At 51.7% G+C, this 26,204-nt stretch overlaps 1 protein-coding gene across 2 annotated transcripts; it reads right to left on the bottom strand.

Moving 5' to 3' along the window:
* Positions 1 to 1,292: 1,292 nt before the first annotated feature.
* On the bottom strand, positions 1,293 to 25,945 carry Siglec1 (sialic acid binding Ig like lectin 1). 2 transcript variants are annotated; one of them, XM_042694349.1, is made up of 22 exons: positions 25,777 to 25,945; positions 19,646 to 19,720; positions 18,939 to 19,298; positions 18,445 to 18,741; positions 17,654 to 17,920; positions 17,084 to 17,338; positions 14,702 to 15,001; positions 13,918 to 14,175; positions 12,698 to 13,033; positions 11,695 to 11,949; positions 11,188 to 11,490; positions 8,661 to 8,921; positions 8,258 to 8,569; positions 6,607 to 6,855; positions 6,041 to 6,310; positions 5,707 to 5,958; positions 5,212 to 5,514; positions 4,360 to 4,623; positions 3,326 to 3,628; positions 3,008 to 3,113; positions 2,668 to 2,740; positions 1,293 to 1,728 (listed from the first exon to the last, which is right to left on the bottom strand). In XM_042694349.1, exons 2-22 carry the CDS (start codon positions 19,692 to 19,694, stop codon positions 1,624 to 1,626), a joined length of 5,178 nt encoding a protein of 1,725 aa, XP_042550283.1. In that variant the 5' UTR covers positions 19,695 to 19,720; positions 25,777 to 25,945; the 3' UTR covers positions 1,293 to 1,623. The 2 variants fall into 2 exon arrangements, with proteins under 2 accessions (XP_042550283.1, XP_042550284.1); XM_042694350.1 differs by having other exon boundaries at positions 1,641 to 1,798.
* Positions 25,946 to 26,204: the final 259 nt, after the last annotated feature.

The raw sequence follows: 26,204 nt of genomic DNA, 5'->3' as shown, positions 1-26,204 counted from the left end.
TCTAGGAATAAGCATCACCCTACCACGTGAATGACTTCGCTAAGGAAGTATGGCCCAGGGCAGGGAGCAGCTAAAGGAGACCACTGTAAACTCTAGCCATGGACATGCCCAGGGCAGCACCTGGAGATGCCAGGCCAGTGTTTAGATGCTCTCGAAAGAGTGAGGTTTTGAATGTAGCACCTTAAAGTCACAGTGAAGGCTCCATCTCTGACAGCTTGATACATCCAAAGGGGAACCTGTTACTACTAGGCAAAGCGAAGGGGTTCCTTCGAAAATAATCATCAGCTGGAATTTTGATAGACTGTTGTGGGTAGCCATCATAAAATGTATTAGGTATGTGTTTTGGATGGTACTGAGGTTTGTATTCAAAGGCTTACTGTTGCTGGGCAAGTGCTCTGCCACATCTCCAGCTCTTTTTGCTGGTTTGTTTTTGCCAGGGCCTACTTGAGACTGGAACTTCCTGTCTCTGCCTCCCACATTGCTGGGATTATAGGTATGTATGTCATCACAAGGTCTTGCTATGATGCCCAGGCTCATCTCAAACTCCTGGCTCAAAGGATCTTTTTTGCCTCAGCCCTCAGAGTAGCTGGGACTACAGGCATATGTCATCACACAATTAAGGTAGGACTTTTTCTTTCTGTCTTTTTTGTCATTCATAGAACTTGAACTCAGGGCCTGTACGCTGTCCCTGATCTCTTCTGCTCAAGGTTAGCACTCTACTATTTGAGACACAGTACTGCTTCTGGTTTTCTGGTGATTAGCTGGAGATAAGAGTCTCACAGCCATTCCTTCCCTGGGCTGGCTTTGAACTGTGATCCTCAGATCTTAGCCTCCAGAGTAGCTAGGATCAAGTGTGAGCTACCAGTACCCGGCAGATTTTGTTTGTTTTAAACTTTCTAACTGAAATATAATAATATATATCCAAGAAAGTGAGCCTCTCAATGAATTTTCCCCAAGTGAACATGCCCATATGGCCTAATCAGTGCCATCCTTGCCTGTAAAAGTCCTTGTGGCCCCTTCCAATCATTTTCCTTACGCATCACTGTTACTTTGACTTCTGTCCCACTGCTTAGCTTTGCCTATCCTTGAATTTCACAGGAATGAGATCATGCAGTCTGTGCACTTTGCAGCTGGCTTCTGTCACTGAACCTCAGGTCCTCATCTGCAGTGGAGCTCATTGTTGCTGTTCAGTTCTGTCCCATGAGCACAGCTATTCCATTGTGATCGTGTGTGCTTATTGTTTCCAGTTTCAGGCCATGATGATGCAGAGCAATGCTGTGAACATTCTAGTGTAAGTTTCACAGTGGCATGAGACTTTATTTTTCCTTAGTAAATACCCAGGGGAGTCCTTTGGGGACCCTGGGAAGAGTATTTTAGCCTTGATAGATCTTGCCAAACCATTTCCCACAGTTGTTATGCATACAGTATCATACCATTCATAGAAAGTTCTGAGGAGAAAGCTCTGAAGGGACAGGGCCTCCTTTGGAAGAGAACTGGAGGTAGAGAGGAGCTCCAGAGGAAAGAGAGAGGAGTGGGCCACATGATCAACTCAGTTCTTTTCAGGGTCCTGAGGAGTCAAACCCTCCTCCCATTTTTCTGTGGGTCAAGAGGCTCAGAGGCAGGTCATAGAAAATTAGATGTCACAACTCTGTTTCTGCAGAGGTTGGCAGGACCCAGTGCTGCCTTCTTCACAGTGTCTGATTGGTCACAGGCATCAGCAACCTCCTCCTGAAGGCAGGTAAGGTCACCGGTGAGCTCAGGGCAGCGTACAGGACGAAGCTGTGTCAGGATCAAGGAGCTTCCCACAAAGAAAACTCTGGTTACTGGAGGACTTGGGGTGCAAAGGTAGATGCCCTCCATAAACCCCTGTCACCCTGGGTATGGATTCCAAGAGATTGATGGGAATGCACCTGGCTGACACTGTGGCTCAGACCCTAACCCACCAGGTCACTCATCTGCAGAAGAGGAGCATCTCAGGGGAGAGGAACCAGAACCAGATTTTTACCCCTGCCCAGGTGATGGCTGGACAGGAATGTGGAAGGAAAATCTCAAAACAAAAGGTTGTGAGGCTGGGCATGGTGACTCATGTCCCTAACCTTAGCTACTTGGGAGACAGAGATTTAGACAATCATGGTTTGAAGTCAGTTCTAGACAAAGAGTTAGGGAGACTCCATCTCACACAAATAAGCTGGGCCTGGGGGCACACCTATGATTCCAGCTCAGTGAAAGTCATGGGTAGGGGGATCATGAACCTAGGGCAGCCCTAAACAAACAAACAAAATGCAAGAACCTAACAACTAAAGCAAAAAAGGGGCTAGAGGCATGGCTCAATGGGAGAGGACCTATCTAGCAAGCATGAGGCTCTGAGTTCAAACTCTACTACAGATAGATAAAGGAAGGTAGAGAAATAAAAAAATGTGACTTGAAAGTGGGGGCGATTTGATTCTGCTAGGACTAGAAAGTCCATATGAGTCATCAGGTAGCCGGTAAACATGTGACTGTTCTTGAGTTTAGTTGCCCCCATCTCTTGAAGAGGTCCTGGATCCTAGTATTACACCACTACCTCCCCTCATCCCAGGCTCCATTCAGTCCCTAGCTAGCAACAGCAGCCAGGGACTACAGATTAGTTGGGTATAGTATGGACAAGAGCGGGTGTATGCCAGATACCTGCAGGGTTTCTTTCTGAGAAGGCATCTCCAGTGAGTTCTCTTTCATGGCACTCTCGTGAGAACGCCTTCCTCTGTATAGGTAAGAGTGGATTCAGGCCCCCACTCCTGACCACCCACTCCACCACTCCCCTTCCCTTCCCATGTGCTGGCCCCAGGCTGCCCATTACACAGATCAGGAGGAGCCCTGTGAAGGAGAGAAGAAAGATACAGAAAGCTGGGTGTAGGGCCCAGTCTGGAAAGATTTTTGAAATTTACAGGGAATGGGCTGTGAATTTACTAGGAGAAAGGTTCTTTACGGAAGGGGAAGATGTTAGAGGAAATAGACTCTCTGGACCTACCTCCTCCAGGTGTAGCAGGCCCCCAGGCCCAGCAGCAGGCCCAGGAAGCTCACCAGGAATCCCAGGACCCAGACCAGCTGCTGGAACAGATGCAGCCGGCGAGCAGCTGGAACGTGCAAAAGATGCTCAGGGGGGCAGCCGAGACTCCAAACCCCTGATGCTCCTCCACAAGGTAAGCCACCCAAGATGACATCTATTCTTTCCCTTCATTTCCCCAAACCCCTCTCTCTTCCCTGTGTAAGCAGTTTAGACTAGCACAGGGAAGGCAGACATTGGATCTTTGTGCAGAATGGCTGGGGAGATGAAGCTTTTTCTCACCTCTGGTGCCAAAGTAGGCAGAGGCAGAGGTGGAGCCCAGGGTGTTGGAGGCAGAGCACACATAGTCTCCCTGGTCACTGGGGCTCAGCTCCTCAATGTTCACCCTAAGGACATTAGGGGAGGCTAACACGTGGATGTGTGGCTCAGCAAGAGCACCCTGGGGCTGGCTGGAGGCTACTAGTCGATTGCCCAGGTGGAGGGTCAGGCTGGCAGGGGGCTCACTGTCCACGCTGCAATCCAAGATGCCCTGGAGGCCACCCTCAGGCTCCACAAACACAGTCATTGTAGGCATCTTGGGAGGGTCTGTGGGGGGAAGAGAATGCCAGATGCAGAAAATGATCACAAATCCTTCCCTCCTGGTGACACCCAGCACAGGTGACTTAGCTGGGCCTCTGGTGAAGAGATGGAGCCCATTTCCTCTCTCTTTGAGTTTTACTCATTTTGAAGGCAGAAGCGACTTTGTGGGACTTAAGAGCTAAGCGTCCAGAAGCCTTGCAACTGCTGTTCTGCTCCCTGGAGATGCCACCTTGTGGGACACCCAGGCAAGCCTGTTAAGCACTTGTGACCCAACCACAGCTACAAGGATAGAAGTAATCTCATACCGGTCATGCCCAATGAAGCCACTGGACAACCGCAGCCACAGGAGGTGACACTGGTAGAAGAACTGCCCATCTAAAGTCCATCTCAAATTTCTGATCCACAGAACTGAGAGTTTGGGGATAAATAGGTACTTGGGAGACCCAAGATGGTGAAAACTTACAGTGCGCCACTCAGCGTGCTATACAACTGTACATCCTATACAACTCCAGAAGGAGGGAGCTGACGTATCACCCATTTTAAACGTGGGAAAATGAAGACACAGATACGTAAGAGCATATAGAACCAGTTGGTTGTACAGCAGGATTCCAACCCAACAATCCACACCTGTGAAACCCCTGCTCCATGAAGGCAGAAGAGAAGGAAGGGCTGAGGTAGAGATAGAGATATGGGCAATCTGCTGCAGAGTGGCAGCGGGGGCGGAGGGGCATACTCACACAGCACCCGGAGCATGACTGGAACAGAGGTGGCAACCATTCTGGCAGAGAGCTCAACCCTGCAGTGGTACAGCCCAGCCTGGGCACGGGCCACATGGGTGAAGGTGAGCGTGGCCACAGGCTCTACATGCAGTGGCTGGCCATTCCAGAACCATGTGAAGGTGGAGTTGCCAACTAACCTGGGGCCACCAAGGAGGCAGCAGCTTAGATTCAGAGCTGCACCCTCCGGCACGTGCAGGCCTGGCTCGGCCACCACATGCACACCTGCAGACAAAAGGACAGGCAGGTGGTTAGGGCTGGGTGGTCCTGCCTCTGTGTGTGGTGGAGATCTCAATTTATCTTGCAGTCTGGATTCTCCAAGATGGGACTGTGTGTCCCCTTTGACCGCTGAGGAGAGAGCATGGATTTCTTTCATGCACGGGGTGGAGGTGGGGGAGCTCTCTGGACAGGATGTGCCTCTCTTGACATAGCAGACAATCTGATGGGTGAGGCTTCATCTTGCCCTCAGTCTGGCCTCCCAGAGTAGAATTGTCTCTCTCAGGGCAGGTCTGTCTCTGCACTGATTGGGCTCTGTGAAAGCAGGGTACGTCTCCCCTCCAGAATATTGGTGCCTTAGATATTACGACACTTCCCTCTCCCTCAAAAGAAGGTCTCTAAGAGCCAAGCCATGTCTCCGTCCCCCCCCCCCCCCCCCCGCAGACTGTGTGGTCCCTTCCATCAGATTACACTAGTCAGGCAGGGCTGCCTTGTATCCTTTCAGGCTAGGTAGCTCTCTGTATTGGGAGCCCCAGCCCAATACAGGGACAGCACCCCAACTCTAAACTCTAGATCCCTTCTTCTTCCCTCACTCACCTTCTGCTCGTAGCTGCTGAGTGGTGCTGACGGAGCCCAGTGAATTCTGGGCTGTACACACATAGGTGTCATCATCACCAGCCGGTACATCTTGTAGCTGCAGACGCAGGGCATTGCGGGCCACCTGAACAAGGCCCATCCCCGATGTTGAGCCGTGTAGCTCACTGCTGGTGGCTAACACCTTGCCATTGTGGGACAGCGTCAACTCAGCGGGTGGCTCACTGTCCACGGTGCACTGTACCACGGCCATGAGTCTGGCCCTTGAGTCCCAGAAGGAGGACAGGACAGCATCCCGAGGGGCATCTGGGTGGGGCAGAATGACAGAGATGAGTCCTTCCAAAGTATCCTGTATGACCCATTGTTCACCCAGCGGATGTTAGTGAGTCCTTCTTCCCCCAAAGACCCATTCCTGAGCCCACTGCATACCCTTACCCCCCCTCACCCAGAGCCTGGTAGCACTTCCTCCACCCTCATCATCCAGGATCCCCTGCTCACATAGGACTTGCAGGGCAACTGGCCGAGAGCTGCGGGTACCCTGAGCATCCTGAACCTGGCAAGAGTAGGAGCCAGCCTGAGCCCGTGTGGCCACAGGGAACTGGAGTGAGGTGGCTGGCCCTTCCTGCAGCCAGCGGCCATTGTGGTACCAAGCATAGAGGGTGGGTGCACGGGCAGTGGGGTCTTCACAGGTCACTGTGACAGGGGTCCCCTCAGGCACTGTAGCAGATGGAGCTAGCTTCACCTGCACACCTGTACCGAGGGGGTCAGAGTCAGCTGGGCCCAGTCACACATACAGATGACTCCCTCCCCTGTGGTATTAGCCCCAGGTCACCCTCTAGCCGCAGCTCCAGAGACGTATTGGTCTGGCCCAGAAGGCTGCGGGCCGAGCAGCTGTAGAGCCCTTCGTCACTGGGTCTTGGATCCCGAAGTTCCAAGCGCAGGGTGTTGGGGACAGAGGTTGCGGATGAGGAGGCCACGAGCTGGCCTGCATGACTGAGGGTCAGCTGTGCAGGTGGGCGGCTATCCACAGTGCACAGTATCAGGACCAGCTGCTGTCCCTGGCTGTCCAGGAGGTAGGTCAGGCGCAGTCTACGGGGTGCATCTGTAGAGGCCCAGGAGACACCAGAAGAGCTCAGAGGGCAGCCTCCAGGAGGCTAGTTTTCAGGTGACACTGGGACAGACAAGGGTCCTGGTTCCCCAACCCAAGGACCCCACATAGTCCAATCTGAGATGTTGCTACTCTGCCAGGAATGGACTTATTCCCCTCTTCCTCCAGCTCGAATACCCCTTGTCCATGGTTCCATCGGCTGCACAGGTAGTGAGTGCTGCGCCATATGCTGATCCCTGTGAGCTGCCATCATCCCTTCCACCCCCACCCCTGCACACAGCCAGACTCACAGAGGACATTCAGGGTGACAGGTCTGGAGAGGCGGGGTGCCTGGCCAGGGAGACTTGCACCACAGTAATAAGAGGTGGCATTCTTGACCGTGACGTTGAGCTGGGAGGAGTGAGCACCTTGGCACTCCTGCCCATCGCGGTACCATGTGTAGGTGAGAGAGGCCTCCTCATTTGTCCAGACATGGCAGACCAAAGCCACCTCCTTCCCCTCCTGCACAGTGGCATTGGGCCACACCTGCACACTCACAGCTAGGGAAGAAGGAAGGCGCAGGGATGTCGGCGAGGATGCTGAGGCAGTGTAAATCATCCCCTGTCTTAATGCGGGACAGTCACCCCTGCTGCTGAGTCCCTGGAGATCTGTGAGCTTCAGGAGACCTCTATGAAAGGAACTCAGAAAGGTGGGCACCAATGGCTCAAGCCTATAATCCTAGCTACTTAAGAAGTTGAGAGCTGAGGATTGTGGTTTGAAGCCAGACTGGGCAGGAAAGTCTGTAAGACTTATTTCCATTTAACTACAAAAAAAAAAAAAAAAAGCCAAAGTGGAGCTGTGGCCACATAGTTCTCGAATGAGCAGCCACTGCATGAAGAGCCTGAGGCCACGCTCACTGGCAGAACATTAGCCTTGAGCATAAAAGCTCAGGGACAGTGCCCAGGCCCTGAGTTCAAGCTCAGGACCAACATACATACACATACAAGGAGCTCAGAGGTCACAGGGAAATGGCAGTCCCATGGAGACCTAGACAGCACGGGTTTCCTCCATAACCCTGGGGGAAGGCAAACAAAGCCTTCTCCTTAAGGTGCTCTTTCTGATTCACTTTATCCACTGAGCATTCCTGGAAAACTCTGTGTTGGAAAAAGACTCTTCCAACCAGGTGCTGGTGGCTCAGGCCTATAATCCTATTGTGAGAATAGTGATTTAAAGCCAGCCCTGCCCTCACCCCCCTCCAAAAAAAAGTCTCTCAGACTTCTCTCCAATTAACCAACAAAATTGCCAGATTAGAGATATGGCTCAAGTGGTAGCACGCTAGCTGTGAATGAATGGAAAAGCAAACTGAAAGTTCAAGGCCCTAACTTCAAGCCCTGGTATCAGCATGAGAGATGGGAGAAAAGGGAGGGGAAGAGAGGGGAGGAGAGAGAGGAGAAGAGAGAAGAGGAGAAGAGAAGAGAAGAGAAAAAGGAGAGGAGAGGAGAGGAGTAAAAAAAAGAAGAGAGGCCAGGCACTGGTGGCTCACACCTGTAATCCTAGCTACTCAGCGGACTGAGATCTGAGGATTGAGGTTCAAAGCCAGCCCAGGCAGGAAAGACTGAGACTCATCTCCAATTAACTACCAGAAAACCAGAAGTGGTGCCATGGCTCAAAGTGGTAGGGTGCTAGACTTGAGCAAAAGAGCTCAAGAACAGCATCCAGGCTCCAAGTTCAAGCCCCATTACTGACAAAAGAAAAAAGAAAGAAAAGGAGCCCTTCTACAATTCAAGTCAGAGAATATGGTCCTTGGGGCAGTGTGAGAATGGAGATTGTCTTTATGCTCCCTAAAAGGCTTCTAGAGCCTTCTCCCACCTGTTCTCCTCTCCAGGACACACACACACACACACACACACACACACACACACACACACACACACACACACACTCACTCGCTCACTCACTCACCCTGGACATCAAAGTTAACTGAAGCTGAGGTCTGGCCCAGGCTGTTGGTGGCTTCGCAGGTGTAGATGCCCTCATCCTCCAGCCCTGTGAACTCCATATCCAGACGCAACTGGTTGTGGGACACCACTGCTTGCAGCTGGGAAGAGGTGTTTGCAAGTTCCACAACACCCTGGAGGGTGGAGGCTACCAGGCGGTCACCGTGGAGCAGCCGAAGCTGGGATGGGGGATCACTGGCCACAGTGCACAGAAGGATGCTCCTCCGTCCTGGACCTGTAGCCAGCAGGGTTGTGAGCGTGGCATGGCGTGGAGAGTCTGCATGGGGAAGGGAGTGATCAGGGCTGGGCCAGTCACACAGGCAGAGCCCAGAACCAGGGAATGCCTCCCTTCTCCAACACCCCCTTACAGGACACATGGAGGCTGACAGGAGCGGCCAAGCTGGGGGTGGCTGCACCTGGGACTTGAACTTGACAATGGTAGGCCCCAGTTTGCTTGGGAGCTATGGCTGCAATTCGGAGCGTGGCTGAAGTATGTTCCTGGAGGAGGTAGCCATTCTGATACCACTGGTATGAGGTCCCATCAGGGACCTCCATGGGCACCTGGCAGCGTAGGACCACATCCTGGCCCTCCTGGAGCTCCAGTGATGGTGAGACCTGGACCCAGGCTTCTGCAGGGAGGAAGTGGGGGCAGATGAGCACCTGAGGCAGTGTGTGCCACAGAAGACTGGGTCTAGGAGCCACAGCTTCCCCTCTATGCACTACCAGGGCATCCTGAAGCCCCACGTGTCTCTGCTTCACTTGCTCCACTTGCTCACATAGCCCTGATCACTCACCACCTGGAGTTTCCATGTGGCACTGTCAATCACACTGCCTTGCGGGAGGGTGAGCCTCCTGGGCACCAGGCCTATGGGCTCTGCAAGCCCAATCAGCGCCAGGCCCCTCACTCATGTGCTGAGATCTTGACAAGTGTTGGTTCCACTGAAATGGAGAGTGTAGGTCTTGCTGGGGGCCACTGTCCTGATGGCTGTGAACTGCACTCAGCATGTGGCTGATAGCTTAGGGAAGATGGTAGCTGTGGAGCCTTAAGTTCTGTCCAGCCCTCTCAGCAACCCTGTACCCAGGCTCCAGGTTACAGGAGTCCAGGTACTGAGGCACAGGTAAAGGGAAGAGGGCAGGGCAGGGGAGAGAAGAGGAGGGACAGCCTGGATAGTGACTCAGAGTCCAGGCCAGCCTGGCATCAGAAGCAGGCAGTCCAGTGCTCACAAGCAAGCTTCTAAGTCTCTGACTCTCAGTTTTTCTGCCTGGAAAATAAGTACAATAAATAAGAAAGCATACATCCAATCAAGGCCTAAAGTCAATGTTCAAAAATTACTGCTGCTTGTCATTATGGAAGAAGGATATATATTTCTGTCTATGTGAAACAAGGTCTTGTTATAGATCCCACACTGGCCTTATACTCATTCTGCTGCTCAGGCAACATAAGAAGATTGTGATCCTCCTAATGATGCCTCTGAGTAGATGCAATTACAGGCATGAGCCACAATATCTGGCCTTGACTCAGCTTGGAGTGTGCTGGGATAGCAGGCATGTTCATCATGTCTGGTTTTCTTAAAGAGAATTTTTATAGAGAATATGTATGTATATATGTATGTATGCATGTGTGTATGCATGTGTGTATATATAGTATATATAGTACATATGTATAAAACAAATATTAGTCTATAATGAATAAAATATGACATATGTAAGTATATATGTGTCACCTGGGTGCTGGTTGCTCATGTCTATAACCCTAAATACTCAGGAGGCTGAGATCTGAGGATCGAGGTTCAAAGCCAGCTCAGGCAGGAAAGGCTATGAGACTCTTATCTCCAATTAACCAATGGAAAACCAGAAGTGGAGCTGTGGTTAAAAGTGGTAGGGTGAAAAAAATTAAATTAAATTAAAAATAAATAAATAAATAAAATATTTCCATTATCAAAAAAAAAAGTGGTAGGGTGCTAGCCTTGAGCAAAAAAGCTCAGACTCTGATATCAAGCCCCATGACTGACAAAAAAAAATAAAGGAGAGAAATATATGTGTATAACACACATATGTTGATCTTTTTGTGTGAGCTGGTCCTGAGGCTTGAACTCAGTGCGTAGGTGCTGTCCCTGAGCTTTTATGCTCAAGGCTAGTGTTCTAACACTTGAGCCACAGCTCCACTTTCAGCTTTTTGGTAGTTAATTGAGATAAGAGTTTCACAGACTTTCCTGCCTGAACTAGTTTTGAACTGTGATTCTCAGATCTCAGCCTCCTAAGTAGCTAGGATTACAGATGTGAGCCACCAGCACCCGGCCATATCTTGACTTTATACTATGTAACAAAATTACATTACAAAATTAATAGTGGAATAATAATAATAAAAAAAATTGTGGTTAGGGGCTGGTGGCTCATGCCTATAATCCTAGATACTTAGGAGGCTATCTGAGGGTTATGGTTTGAAGCCAACCCTGGCAGAAAAGTCTGTGAGACTCTTATCTCCAATTAATCAGTGAAATGCCAGAGTAGAGCTGTGGTTCAAGTGGTAGAGTGCCAGCCGCAAATGAAAAAGCCAAGTGAGATTGAGAAGCCCTGAGTTTAAGTCCCAGAACTGGCGTGCGTGCACGCACACACACACACACACACACACAGTTTGGCCAGAAAGTGCTTCAATGAAGCAAATTACCTTACATAGCTGCCACTGCCTCCTCACGCTGCTTCACCTATTTTGAGTGAAAAGTATCCAGTAGGGGCAAAAGGAGGCCTTTGCTGGCTGGACACAAACTGTCCCCTAATCCTACCTACAAGAGACTTGCATTTCTACACAAAATCTACAGCCTATAGTCTAGTCAAGGACCCCACACACACACACATGCATGGGGTGGACCCCATCATTGGAGGATTGACACTCACCTCGGACCTTAAAGAAAAGCGAGGCATTGGCTGATCCGAAAACATTTTTGGCTTCGCAGCGGTAGCTTCCTGAGTCCTCCAGGCCCAGCTGTCGGACCTCTAGCTGCAGGGAGTTGGCAGTGACCTTGGGCTGGAGCCTGCTGTGGGATGGGTGCTGGTGTCTCAGGCTGGTGGCCAGGAGGTGCTCCTCATGGAACAGGGACAAGTGAGCCACAGGACTACTGTCCACAGTGCAGACAAACACTGCCATGTGGCCCTGGCCCACATCCAGGAGGGCAGAGAGCTTTGGAGGATCTGGGGGATCTGTAGGAACAGAGTGGGGAAAGGAGGCTCAGACAATTCCAATCAAATTCATTGCATTCAGGCTGCCACACAGTCTTCCCCATTCCACCTCCCTGCTACTCACACGTCATGAGCCTACCCTGGCATGCCCAGGCCAAGCACTTGCCTCCAACCTCAGCCCTGCTGGCTCCCAAGCCCCCAAGCCTGCCCTTGCTCAGCACCCACAGTGCACACTCAGCACCACTGCAGCAGAGAGCTGGGCACCATCCTCGAGGAGGCAACAGGTGTAGATGGCAGCATCAGTCCTGGCCACGGGTCTCAGCCTCATGGTCTCCAGGGGACCCTGGGCCCACAGCGCCCCATTCCGGAACCAGGAGAAGTTGGCAGAGCTGACAGGGGTTTCCCGGTTCACACTGCAGGTCAGGTTGGCCTCTGCACCCTCCTGAAGCGTGGCTGACGGTGTGATGAGCAGGCGAGTAGCTGGAGAGCAGGCAGCACACATTTACCGCACGGACACAAGCCTGCATTTGACCACCATGCCCTACCCTGGGGTCAGAGCCTCCAGCCTCCCAGCCAGGAGGTTGGGAAGAACATCTCCTGGGGTGCTTTTGGGGTGAGAGAGAAACAACCAAGCTCACAGCCTATAAAAGATTAACACTGGGGGATGAGGGGCTGGAGGTTGAAGGTCACAAAAAAGGGAGAAAGGGCTGGGAGGGTGGCTCAGTGGTAGAGTGCTCGCCTAGCATGCATGAAGCCCTGGGTTCCATTCCTCAGTACCACATACACAGAAAAAGCCAGAAGTGGTACTGTGGCTCAAGTGGTAGAGTGCTAGCCTTGAGCAAAAGAAGCTCAGGGACAGTGCCCAGGCTGAGTTCAAACCCTAGGAAAAAGAACAAGGTAGAAAGATGACCTACTGTGCTGTCATCAGAGCTCAGCCTTGCTATCATAGGCCTGTCCCAGATGGAAAACTGAATCTGGAATGATTGGAGATTTGGTGTTCTACCACTTGAGCCAATCCTCTCACCCTTGATCGTAGCTTTGAGACTCCTCAGTGGGGGGTGAGGGATAATAAGACTCCCAGGACCTGTCACTGAAGGCAGCTCTGCCTCCTCCCACTTTTGGCACAGACGGTTTTGGTCTGATCAACCTCTCTTGGAGTGGGGCGTTCCGCCTAGTCTGGAGCTCTGACCACTGCCTCCATCCACCCACCTCTGCCCATCACCCTTACCCTGAGCATCAAATGTGGCTGAGACGGAGGCTTTGCCCAGAGTGTTGCTGGCCTCACACAGGTACTCTCCCTCATCCTCCAGCACTGGGTTGTGAATCTCCATGCGCAGCATGTTGGGGGCTTTGGTGACCTTTATGCGCTGGGAGCAGCCTCCAAGTGGGCTGCAGCTGCTGTTCAATGGCAGAGAAGTGGCCACAACATGGCCCTTGTGCACTAGCTGTAGCTGGGCTGGGGGATCGCTTTTCACACGGCACAAGAGGAGGCCTGGCCGACCAGCATCCATTCCAGAGGCATCAAGATCCAGTTGAGCAGTGAAAATGGGCTGCCGTGGGGCATCTGTGAAGAGCATAAATATTTATCCTGGGGCCTCTGACAGGGCCCTCCTGGGTCTACTCCATAGCATACTGGACACAGGTACATCCCCAGAGTAGTCACAAACAGCTGTGCAGGTTGAGCATTGCATAAGACCAACCAGACCATGAGGGTAGTTCATGCAGCTCACTAAGCTGCATCCTGGTATTAAACTGAGTCTTCTCAGAACAAGAATTCTTTTCTAGCTGGGACAAAGGCTCTATGGTGGCTCATGGCCACCCTGACTAAGTCTCACCTACTCCTGAGCCGCCCTGCTCCTGCGGAGCTACATGATACCTACAACAGTCTCTTTTCAGATCTTCCTGAGATAAGCCAGCAACCAAAGCCCTGTATAATCTCACTCTGACACCTGGAAACTCAGGGACACTGCCCTGCTCACCCCTGCCAGGGGAGATCTGGGTTTCAACGTGCCCTGAGCACTAACAGGAAGCACCCACTCTTGGCAGGATGCCAAGGGACTGACTGTCTCCATGCTGGGGCTTCTGCCTTGGAGTGTGGGAGCCCAGGAGGGCTCAGCCAAGGAGCATAGGCATACTTGCTGTCCTATAGCATCCTGGACCACCCAGAAAGACATCTTGGATGTGGGGGTATGAGGAGGCCTTTGTCCCAACTAGAAAATCATTCTTGTTCTGGGTTTAACACCAGGGGCAATGGGGCTGCAATTGAAGGCAAGACATGAAGATGTAGAAGAGGCCTCGGTATCATCCCCCAACTTGAAGTCTACAGTGGCCAGGCCTATGACTACCTCCCTGAAATGGAGCCCAGGGCAGGAGTAGGGTGGAGGTGGGGTGGCTGGTGGCCCCAGTGGGCTGACCCTCCCCACGGCAGACAGTGGCTAGGCTGCTCACAAAGCACAGTGAGGACCACAGGCCGGGACGGGTCGCTGGTGCTGTGGCCATCTTGGGTCCTGCAGTGGTAGGAGCCAGCATCGATGCTGGAGGTCTCAGGGAGCAGAAGGCTGTTGCTGCTTCCCTCGAAAAGCAAGGCTCCATTCAGGTACCAGGAGAAGCGAGTATTGGGTGTCCGGGTCAGGCCGCTCTTGCAGGTTAGAGTCACTGCTTGCCCTTCTTCCACCTGGGTTGCTGGGCTGATGAGGAGTCGGGCCTCTGGGGGACAGGGAGAAAGGAGGAGGTGTGGGTGAGGCTGTTACCCATTCTTCATGCTACCTGTTACAAGAAGCCCTCTAGGAGTCTCTTCTCCCCACCTGACTATTGAGATATGTGCTAGATCAGGGGGGCATGGCCCAGAATGCCAACCCAGAAGGACACTGTATCCCCAGCCTGGTTTGATTTACTAGCTAGCTAAGTGTAAAGTTTGTACTGACAGCAGAGATTCTGGACTCTGCTTCTCTAGTTTGCTTCCCACATCTAACTCCAGGCACAGAGCCTGCACCAAAAGCTTAATAAACGTGAAATAAACACTGTTTACGAAAGGCCTTTTAAGTTCAGTGTCAGAGTATGTGCAAAAAAGAATAATATTTCCATTTTTGCTTTGGTTTCTAGGAACTTCTGAGGAACTTTGATGTGACCTAGCAACTAGTTAAACCTCTTAGCTGAGTCCTCTAAACTCCTATATGGAACGCTTTTCTTGGGCCTCCCTCCACTCACTCCCTGCAGCCTGTGCCCATGTTACCATTGGCGAAGAAATCCAGGGAGGAGGTGGCATTTCCAAGGGAGTTGTTGGCTGAGCACTTATACTGCCCACTGTCCGCTGGCTGCAAGTCTTGGATCTCCAGGTGCAGGGAGTTGGGAGCCAAGATGATGCTGAAGCGTGGGCTGTAATCATTCTTCCCAGAGCTGGAGGCCAGGATGAGGTCCCCGTGTGACAGCTCTAGGGTAGCCACAGGCTCACTGGCCACTGAGCAATGCAGAATCCCCACAAGCCCAGCCTTTGTCTCCAGAAAGGCAGTCAAATCTGGGGTGTGGGGTGGGTCTGTGGGGACCAGAAGTGGACCTGTGACTCTCCAGTAGAACCTTCTTGCACCCCCATTAGTCTATGATCCTGTATCCTTTTGAACCACAATGTCCTGGGACAGTGAACAATCCCAGCAGTCCCTGAATACTAGCCAAATGCACTCTAGCCCCTAGGCTGGACAAGTCACTCTGCTGGCTCTGCCAGTCCTCATGATCAGCCTGCCTGTGAGGGTCAGGGCCCATTTTAAGATTAGAGATATGGTTGGGATTGGGCTTCAGACAGCACCATAAGCAAGGATCAGAGGGACCATAAGACAAATTGACCCTGTATGTCTCCGCATATTCCCTGAGAGAACTGAGGCAAATACAGTGCCATACACCCTGCCAGTCTAAGTGCACAGTCTCAGAAAATGCAAATGGAGGCCTGACTCCAAGTCTCAACATCATGAAAGATAAGGAAAGGAACTATTCTATAGAGACATGATAAGAAAAGGAAGAGACAGGACAGCTGGGTAGTGGTGGCGCATGCTTATAATCCTAGCTACTCAGGAGGCTGAGATCTGAGGTTCACAGTTCAAAGCCAGCCTGGGCAGGAAAAGTCCATGAGACTCTTTTTTTTCCCCCTTGGTCGTGGGGCTTGAACTCTGGGCTTGGGTGCTGTCCCTGTGCTCTTCAGCTCACGATGAGTGCTCTACTGCTTGAGCCACAACGTCATTTCCAGTTTTCTAGTGATTTAATGGAGATAAGACTCTCACGGACTTTCCTGCCCAGGCTGCCTTTGAACCGTGATCCTCAGATCTCAGCCTCCTGAGTAGCTAGGATTACAGGCATGAACCACCGGCGCCCAGCTCTGTGAGACTTTTATCTCCAATAAACCACCAGAAAACCAGAAGTGGCACTGTGGCTCAAGTGGTAGAGCCCTAGCCTTGAGCTGAAGTGCTGAGGGGCAGCACCCAGGCCCAGACTTCAAGCCAACTCTCTCCCCCCACCCCCCCCTGCTTAAAAAGAGGCTGAGATCTGAGGATCAAGGTTCAAAACCAGCGTGGTTAGACAAATTGAAGAGACTCTTATCTCCAATTAATCAGCAAAAAGCAGGAAGTAAGGTGTGGCTCAAGTGGGAGAACGCCATCCTTGAGTGGAAAAGCTGACCAAGAGCATAAGGTCCTGACTTTAATCTCTATCCAGCACAGGCACAGAGAGAAAGAGGGCAGAAAACTCTGAGAGATTTAATTTCTAGAATAAGCAGCTAAGAGCTGGGCTGGTCACATGGCTCAAGTAAGAGCAACAGCTGATCAAGCAAACCTAGTAAGCACAAGACCCTGAGTTCAAACTCTGTACGTAATGTTTGTTCTATACTTGCAGCTTTTCATAAGTTTGAAGCTATTTTCAAATAAACTATTTTTTGTGCCAGTATGGGGGCATGAACTCAGGGACTTGGTGCTGTCCCTTAGCTTTTTTGCTAAAGACTGGCACTCTACCACTGAGCCACAGCTCCACTTCTGGCTTTTTGCTGGTTAATTAGAGAGAAGAGTCTCAAGGACTTTTCCGCCTAGGTTGGCTTTAAACTGTGATTCTCAAATCTCAGCCTCCTGAATAGCTGGGATTACAAGGTATGATCCATAGGCACCTGGCATAAACTATTTTGTTTTTGGTCGGTCGTGGAGCTTGAACTCTGGGCTTGGGTGCTATCCCTGAGCTCTTCAGCTCAAGGTGAGCACTCTACCTCTTGAGCCACAGCGCCATTTCCAGTTTTCTAGTGGTTTATTGGAGATAAGAGTCTCACAGACTTTCCTTCTCGGGCTGGCTTTGAACCGTGATCCTCAGATCTCAGTCTCCTGAGTAGTTAGGATTACAGGTGTGAGCCACTGGCGGCCAGTTAAACTATTTTTTAAAGTAGGAGGAAACTAACTTTCCTCACTTTCATGGAGGTCAAAGCCTTGCTCAAGTGGGCAAACCTGGGATGTGAGTTCAGGCCACCTAGCTACAAAATCCTCATCTGGGTTGAGTGGCCTTGTATGCCAGCTTGTATGCCAGGGACCCTGGCCTTCCCATGGGATCTCTGACTGACAAGTGACAGGTGCACTGGAGACTGGCCACTTACATCTGACTACCATACTGACAGGGCCGGAGCGTTCGCTGCCCTGGGCATTCTGCACCTCACAGACGTAGAAGCCGCTGTCAGTCCTGGTGGCCTTGTGTAGCTGCAAGGTGGGGCTGTGGATGCCCACCAGCAGGATATTGTTCTTGTACCAGTTGTAGCGAAGCTCACTGGGTGCCTCTTTGGGTGTGTTACAGGCCAGCGTCACTGTCTGGTTCTCCAGGATGGGACCTGCAGGGCTCACCGTGACCTCGGCCGCTGCAAGGCACAGAGTACACTGGGCTCCCAGCTGACCTCCAGCCCCAACTCCTCAGAGTCCCAGGTGGCCACCAACCAATCTCTGCAGACTCCACTGCACCCCCCTCCACACACAGCCCCTAAGACAGCAGAGCTCGGGGAGTCTCTCTGTTCCACTTACTGGTTCCTTCTGATAGCTCCCCCTACAGGATAAACTGTCATCCGTTGCACATCCCAGAGATTACTGGACCACACCAGCCTCTGATCTCCCTCAGCCCCAGAGACCTGGACCCCACCTCACAACTCTGTCTAGATCCAGCTTCACCCTGGACTCACTGAAAACGTGGAGGCTGACCGGCGGTGAGATCAAAGAGCCCACACTGTTCCCTGCTTGGCAGGTGTAGACCCCAGAATCGCTCCAGGCTGCCTGGGACAACTGTAGCACACGGCCATCAGCTTTGAGCAGCTCCCCGTCCTTGAACCACTGCACGGAACTGACAGCAGGGTAGCTGCTGTTGACTTGGCAGGTGAGTGTGACCAGATCACCTGGAAGGATGTTCTGCCCCATGGGGCTGAGGAAGATCTCCACACCCTTGGGGGCATCTGCAAGGCATCAAAGGGTGCCAAGTAAGGTGCCAGGAAGGGTAGGGGTGGCATACCTCTCTTTCAAAACTCTGCTCTAAGGAAGGCCACTTAGAGAAAGCACCAGTTCCCAGCATCTTCCCCTCCCACAATGCACTTCCGCCCGCTTCCTTCTCCATTGCTTTGCCAAGGTGATGCTTGGCCTAGTGTCCAGTTTACACCGCCTTCTATGACTTTCTACTTCATGACCCTGTCTGTTACGTCTGTTCTACTCAGAGGTAAGAACACAGGCGCCACACTGCTTGCTTTAGTAGCCTATCTTAGCTGTTGGTAAGGGAACAGCCACAGAATAGGCCAGAGGCAGTGTCCAGTTACCCCTCAGAAGAGTTAGCCAGCTTGTAACTCCTGACCCCCAAAGCTACTTGGTAGTTTCTATTTGAGGCCCTTTGTATCCCCTTCTCTTCTGTCCAACCTGGTCTCTAAGAGGCCCCTTCAGATCCTGGAACAGCTCCTCAGAAATGCGGTATGAGTCCCCCGACACTCACACTGCACACGAAGGTGAACCTCGCTCTGACTCGTGCTCTTGGCAAGAGAGAGTTGGCAGCTCAGCCTCCGGCCGTGGTCCTGCCAAGACAGGGTCATGTAGAGGGTTTGCATCTGGCTAACACCAGTGGGCTCGAGCTCCTCGTGGCTGGAGGTGGCAGAGCGAGTGGGGTCCTGGCCTTGCCATAGCAGGCTGTTTTGCTCGTGAGGGCACACGAAGGGCGTGGAGCAGTTGAAGGTCACCTGCATGCCCTCCTGCAGCTCTACTGGGGATGCAATGGTGGGCACACTGGGCTCATCTGAGGACAAAGACAGGAACGAATCAGGAGAGCATTTCACACCCGACATCTCTTGAGCTATACCCAGGGTCTTGCTGTGTTTTACCACCAGCCCCACTTGGGTGATGGGGAAGGTAAAACAGGGCTGGTACAAGGCCAGAGGCTAGAGCTAGGAGCCAGGGATGAGTATCAGGGGGTGAGGGGTCCCCACTCCTCACCAGTCACTGTGACTATGGTGCCTTTGGTATCTGACCAGCTGTTGGTCTCAGTGATCTCAAAGCGGAAATTATAGGTGCCTGAGTCCTCTGGCTGCAGGTCAGTCAGCAACAGGTTGCACATTTTGTGACCGAGGTTCCCCAGCAGCCGAGCACGGCCCCGGAAGTGGGCCTCCACCAGCCCTGGGTTCGCTGAGTGGCTCACCACCTGCTTCTTTGCCGTGTAGTCAAAGTACCAGATGGCCTTGATGCCATGAGGCACCTCCAGGTCAGACGGGAAGGTGAAGACACAGGGGATGAGCAGGCAAGAGCCCTTCACACCTTGCACTTGTTTGGGACTGGCGATACCCCAGGAGGTCTGGCCTGGGAAGGGTGGGACAAGGGCAGAGAAGAAGATGACACAACAACACAGAACCCTAGGAAAGGTACCCCATGTGAACCCCCAAACCCTGTACTTGTCTTCACAGTGAGACTAGCACAGCTTCCTTCTCAGAACCTGGGGGAAAAGGTGGGGTGGGGCCCTTGCCTGGGAATTGCTCAGAGGCTTGGCAGAGTGACACTGAGAGCTTGGCCCTCTGCTCAGCTCCCTGCCAAGGCTCCCCTGTGCCCTCCCTTGACTTCAGCAGCCAAAGCTGACCTAGATATATAGTCCAGCCTGCAGGGCTGGGCCTCTGAGGCCCGGTAGGGGGGACACTAGGCCCCCAGCTCACCTGGAGGGAAGACGGTGGCCAGGAGGAACAGGCAGATCAGGAAACCCATAGCAGGCTCTTGGCTGGTTCTGATGCCTAAGAAGGTGGCACACAGAGCTGCTGAGCACCTAGAAAGCTCCTTGGAACACCTCAGGGCGCTCCAGCCCCACAGTCTTTCAAAGCTCAGCTCTGGGTCTCCCAACCGCTATGCTGGCTGACCCAGTGAGAGGACAGGGCTCCCAAAGACTTGTAGCCAGCCACCAGCGAGGATCAGAAACCCACAGTCCTGGCTCAGGCTGTGCCCAGAAATGTTTTCACTTGGTGTGGTGGCTACAGTATGCCTTGGCCCCACCCCCAAGTTCTGCTTTCCCACCAGGGACAGGGAACAGCTGTGTCTCTCTTCCTCCCTCTACCCTGGCCCCCTTCCTACCACCTAAACCAACAGTGCTGAGCCCAGAAAGGCTCAGTGACTTAGTCCAGGGTGCCCAGTAAACATGGTAACTTCTTGTTTGACATTTATCTTCCTGTCACCAGCCTTACCAGCCATAACAGGATTGAGCTGAACTTAACAAAATGTTATCTTAAAGAGTCCTCCCCGCCCATTCCCTATTGCTTATGAAATACGAAAGGCCTTAAGTGAGGAAGAGAAAGACACAATGTCTATGTGCATCTGATCATACAACATCTCATTTATCGAAATGAACTCCAGGAAATGGAAACTGAAGTTTTTTTTCTCTTTGGTTGTTTCTATTTCCCTTTCTTTTTGTTGTTTGTTCATTTATATGTCTTTGGGAGCGTAAAGGGAGGCACAGAAATGGGGGACAAGGGGTGAACAAATGCAGCCGTGGTACTCACTAGTCACTATGTTGAAAATGAGCTATACAACTTGTGGGTGAGGTGGAACGGAAAAACTGGGAGAGAGTGAGGGAAGGGATGACCTTGTCCAAAAGGAAATGCACTCTGTACCTGGTGTATGTAACTGTAACCCCTCTGTGCATCACCTTTATAATAACAATAAAAATTTACCAAAAGAAAGGAGCATGAAAAGCTCCCATTTCTTGCCTCTTGCTCCTTCCTGAGCTGCCACCCTGGGGCAGTCCTGCCTATCCCAGTTGCCAGCTCTGTCTCCACAACAAACTTTGCTGACTGAAGCCTTGTTTAGCCTTCAAGGTGCAGCTTGCATGGACTCTGGGCTGCAACTCTCCCATAGGAGTCCCTATGGTCTCTCTGTGTCTGCTTTCTCCCTAGCACAGTGAACAGCCACTTCAGAGGACTAAGGATCCAGGAGATGTGGCCCACCATAGCGCTGAGTCCCCCAGGCATTCAATGGGTGAGAGTGGGGTGTGGTCCCGCAGGGGGTTAGAGTAGGAGCAGGGAAGTGGCCCAATGCACATCCCACAAACACAAAGGAGCAGGAAGCATCTTGGTCCATATGGGTAAAACACAGGCTCACTCAAAAGCTTATTCCAAAAGGTTGGCCCATTTAAATCCTTTCCAAGTCAAGTTAGCAATCTAGAGGGAAGAAACCCACAATTGTAGGTATCTACTTTTCTCTGACGGTCGGCATGTAAATTAAATATTAAATCCAAATTGAAGGTAACTTGAGTAAGATCAAGTTTCAACAAGGGATTGAAGAAGTTCCCTCCCCATAGAGAACTTCTGAACATCTCAGGGGCTTTTCCTAAAAACAAAACAGATAACTGCAAAACCAGATTGATAGACAAGCCTGCTTTAGGAGGCTTAGCATGTTCTCTCCACAGCATGTGCCAGTAGAGTAGAGGTCATGGGAGGGTAAGGATCAGTGCAAAGGGCAGTGGGACCTCAGACATGTGGCTTCAGTCACCAGACCCAGCTAATGGTAAACCCACATCACCTAGCTGGGTGGGTAGATAAGAATAGCACTCCTTTTTAAGTTTCTATGATGGGCATCCTATTTCTATGATGGACCTCTCCTCTCCTTTCCCCTCCCCTGCTCCCCTCCCCTAAGGGGTGCTCGAGATATTGGAGGCATAAATTAAGTGCCTACTGTCTACTGTACATAAGAAGGTAGGCCCTGGGGCTGGGAAGGTGGCTCAGGGGTAGAGTGCTTGCCTCGCATGCGCTGAGTTCGATTCCTCAGCACCACATAAACAGAAAAAGCTGGAAGTGGTGCTGTGGCTCAAGTGGTAGAACACTTGCCTTGAGCTAAAGAGCTCAGGACAGTGCCCAAGGTCCAGAGTTCAAGCCCCACGACTGATGGGGGGGGGGGGGGAGAGAAGAAGGTATGCCCTGTGCCATAGAGTGCTTCTGCTGGGAAGAACACTCAACAGGAAAACAGAAATGGGTCCAAATTATAAATGTAAAATGGGGCCACTACTGTGGAAAACAGTTTGAAGTACCTCAAAAAGTCAACACACGGGCTGGGAAGGTGGCTCAGTGGTAGAGCGCTTGCCTTGCATGCTCGAGGCCCTGGGTTTGATTCCTCAGCACCACATAAGCAAAAAGAAAAAAGCTGGAAGTGGCGCTGTGGCTCAAGTGGTAGAGCGCCAGCCTTGAGCTAAAGAGCTGAGGGACAGCGCCCAGGCCCAGAGTTCAGGCCCCACGACCGGACCCCCAAAAAAAAAAAAGTCAACACAGAATCAGGATTTATATAATATATTATATATAATATATATATATATATATATATATATATACTCCTAGGGATGGATAGACAGACAGACAGACAGACAGACAGACAGACAGACAGATAGATAGATAGAAGAGTATTGAAGACAAGGACCCAGACAAACACTGTCCACAGCAGTTATGAAAACAGCCAAAAGATGGAAAACAGCTTAAGTGAGCATTGATGGAAGAATGGTTAAACACAATGTGGTCTATGGATAGAGAGCAGAATAGATTCACACGTGGGGAAAAAAATAATGAAATTCAGGTATTTCTTCTACTACAGGAAGGCATGGAAAACATTATGTTGTATGAAATCAGTCAGACACAAAAGAGCAAATACAGTATAGTTTCACTTACACAAAATATCTAGAATACACAAATTCTTAGAGACTGACACGGAATAGAAATTACCAGAGATGTGGGGAGGAGGAAGGGAAAGTTAATACTGAATGGGTATAGAATCTCTATTATGGCTGGTGAAAATATTCTAGAAGGATTAGGGGCATTGGCTCAAGAGATATAATACTTGCCTAGCATGTATGAGGGCCTGGGTTTAGCCCAAGCACCACACAAATAAAAAACATTCTGAAAAAAAAGACAGTTAGTAATGGCTATACAACATTGTGAATATACTGAATGCCACTGAATTGTTCAATTAAAACAGCAAACTTCATATTAACACACACACACACACACACACACACACACACACACACACACAGGTTGCTAGCTTTGCAATCCTCCCCTGGGTTTGCTGACTTGGCAGAGTGGCAGGAGGGCGGGGAGGGGGGGGAGGCTGGAAGCTGGGACAGGAAACTCATGACATCCACTCACCCCTCAGCCCATCCGCCCCATGGCCTGGATGTGGCTGACTGCTGGCTACCAGCGGGCACACCTGGGAAGACTGAGCTGAGACCTGGGCCTGGACGGGGCCTGAGATGCCCTCAGGATGCCTGACTGCGTCTGACCCAGCGCAGAAGTCAGAGGGGACATCCTTGAAGGGGTCCCAGCTAGTGTCTATTCAGGACAGGAAGACTATGCCCCCAGGGGACCCCGACCTCTCAGAGGACTGCTCCAGCACCCACAGCCTCCACACCAAGCCTTTGGCTGCTTAAGACTGGCTCAGGCTGGTCACTGTGAGGAAAGGCAGACCTTCAGACACCCAGATAGGCAGTGTCAGGGCTAGCTTCTCTGCCTCCAGAGACATCTTATTTGGGGGGTGCAGGAAAGAGCAATGCTGAATCTCATGGGAGGATGTAAAGGATTTGGACATTGGAGCCCTCCCCCGCCTGAGTGAGCATGTGAGAGCAGCTTTCTAGAACCCCTATGATGTCGCCTCTAGATGTCACCTCTGCCAAACCCAGTCCTAACACTACAAGGGTGGGTCCCACTGGAGCCCAGCATATTGGCTCATCCTGTTCTCCCTCAAAGACCAAGGTCAGCCCATGGAACTGGAAAAAAAGAAGGAGCAGGGACCACCTCAAGAAAGGCTATCTTGTCCTGTGTGAACGCCTGGTGCAGAGGGCCGGGGGCCTGTGGGCTTGGAGTGGGCTTGGTGGGCCTGGTGTCCAGCGCCCCCTGGTGGTAGAGGATTGCATCCAGCCCTGGGGAAAAGGGAGGTCTTGTGTATTCTGAAGGACAAGTACCACTGAGAACCTAAAACAGTCCCTTCCTTGAACAATGACTCTTTTGGACCACATCGCCTCCCATCTGGGAGTTCTGAACATTTCTTTCATCCTTGTGTCTCCAAATCCTAAGGGTTCTGGAGACAGAGCTTTCAATCCCCACTCCTGGAACTGGCATGTGCTGAGTCAGGCCGGGTTAGGTCTGCTCTGTATGTGAGAACAAGTGTCCCAGCACATACACAAGAGCATGTTGGGCCCCCACGGTCCTGATCTTTGATCCCAGAGGCCACGTCTCAGGGGGAGGGAGGACCAGTCAGCTTCCTGGGGGAGGGGGGGGGGCGCTCAGGATTCAGTTTCTGTTTCCTGATACCAGGGCTTCTCCCAACTTCCCTATCAGGGTGATGAGGCCAGCTGGAGGGCTCTGGCCCAAAGATAGGAAGTCAGGGTACAGATAGGCAGTTCCCATAGTCTTCCAAACAGAGGGAAACCCCCAAACTGCTTTACAGATAGGCAGTTCCCATAGTCTTCCAAACAGAGGGAAACCCCCAAACTGCTTTGTGCTCATTTGGCAAGCTATGGGATCTATCCGTAAAGACCCCAGCTTCTACCAGAGCAGTAGACATCTTAACATTTTACTCCTTACCTGGATCTAAATGCTTTCAGCTGAAGTAATGAGGAACGAAACCCAGTGGATTAGATTAGAGTAGGGAAAGATTAGGGCTAGCCCAGGCCCACTGGAGATGGTAGGTTGCATTTGGAATAGAACTCAGGCTGGGATCAGGGCTGCCTTGAATGGAGGGTGGCTGGGCTTGGGTAACAGATGGGCCTAGATGCAGGTGATGATTAGGATAAGGTGGGTTTGAATGAGGGGGACAGGGTTGGGGTCAGGATGAATGAAGCATCCATTTATCTGTTTTGTGGGGGTGAGGGGTGGGAATGGAGGGTTATGTGCCAGTCCTGGGACGTGAACTCAGGGCCTGGGCACTGTCTCTGAGCTTTTTCATTTAAGGCTAGCACTTTACTACTCAAGCCACAGCTCCACTTCCAACTTTTTGGATCTAAGAATCTCACAACTGGCTTTGAACCATGATCCTCACATTGGCTCAGTGGTAGAGCACTTGAATTCGATTCCTCAGCACCACATACGCAAAAAGAAAAAAGCTGGAAGTGGTGCTGTGGCTCAAGTGGTAGAACGCTAGCCTTGAGCTGAAGAGCTGAGGGACAGTGCCCAGGCCCAGAGTTCAGGCCCCACGACCAGACCACCCCCCCCCCAAAAAAAATCTCCAAACTGGCTTTGGACAGTGATCCTCAGATCAGTCTCCTGAGTAGCTAGGATTATAAGTGTGAGCCACCAGTACCTGGCTTGTCTGGTTTTTGTTTGTTTTTGCTTGAACCAAGGGTCTCGAGCATACTAAGTGCTCTACCCTTGAGCCAAGCCCCCAGCCCTTTTCTTTTTGTTACTGAGACTCAGACTCCCTGACTTTGTTGAGGCTGGTCTCCATTCCTGCTCTCAAGATGCTGGGATTGCAGAAGTGCACTATCACAGCCAGCGGAGGGATTGGCTGGGATTGGATGAGGAAGGTAATTAGGGAATGGTGGGAGCCACTACAGTGGCAATGTGATAAAGGTGGGAGAGGGGCTGGGCTGTAACCCGTGGGTTGGGATAATGTTTTGATGGCTGAGCCTGGGGCCGGGTTGCTGGTTCAGGAGAAGCTAGTTTGATGAAGTAGCTTGGGTTGCACATACAGCTCTGATTTGTGGCTTAGGCTTGGGTTGGCTGAAGGTCTGGCACTCACAACTTGACACCCACCAGCCCCAGCCCTACCCCAGCGCTCCCAACCCCCTCTGGTATCCCCTCCCAGCTTGGGATGGGAGTACCTGTTCCACAGAAGGAAGTGATCGCAGGGCAGGAAGACCAGGCAGAGGTGAACAGGAAGGAAGGCCTCAGCTCTCCACGCAGCTGGCTCCTAGTTCTGGTTCTGCTGCCCTGAGAGAGGAGGATCCAGTCTCGGGGGCTGCTTCCTCTTTCCCAAAGCCTTGGCCCTTCTGCCCCTGTGCAGAGTGTGATCCAAGAGGCAGCTGGGAGCCTTGCACAACACCAGGACAGGAACAGCCCAAGCAGGGAGGGAAGGGGGCTGGACTTAGTCCCTAGGCGAAAGACATAGGAACTCCAGCAAGCAGAAGTGGGATGTGGACCTCACCAAAGCTTCCTCCTAAGCAAAGGGGAAAGTGGAGTGAAAGTACCCCCTTTACCAGCCTCAATCACATCATTCTCTCTGGGCAGCTTAGCCCCTGGAGGGAAGCCT

This window comes from Dipodomys spectabilis, unplaced genomic scaffold, assembly GCF_019054845.1.
Source record: "Dipodomys spectabilis isolate Male_0828 unplaced genomic scaffold, ASM1905484v1 ptg000175l, whole genome shotgun sequence".
NCBI lineage: Eukaryota > Metazoa > Chordata > Mammalia > Rodentia > Heteromyidae > Dipodomys > Dipodomys spectabilis.
This window is presented reverse-complemented; position numbering and strand designations above follow the sequence as displayed.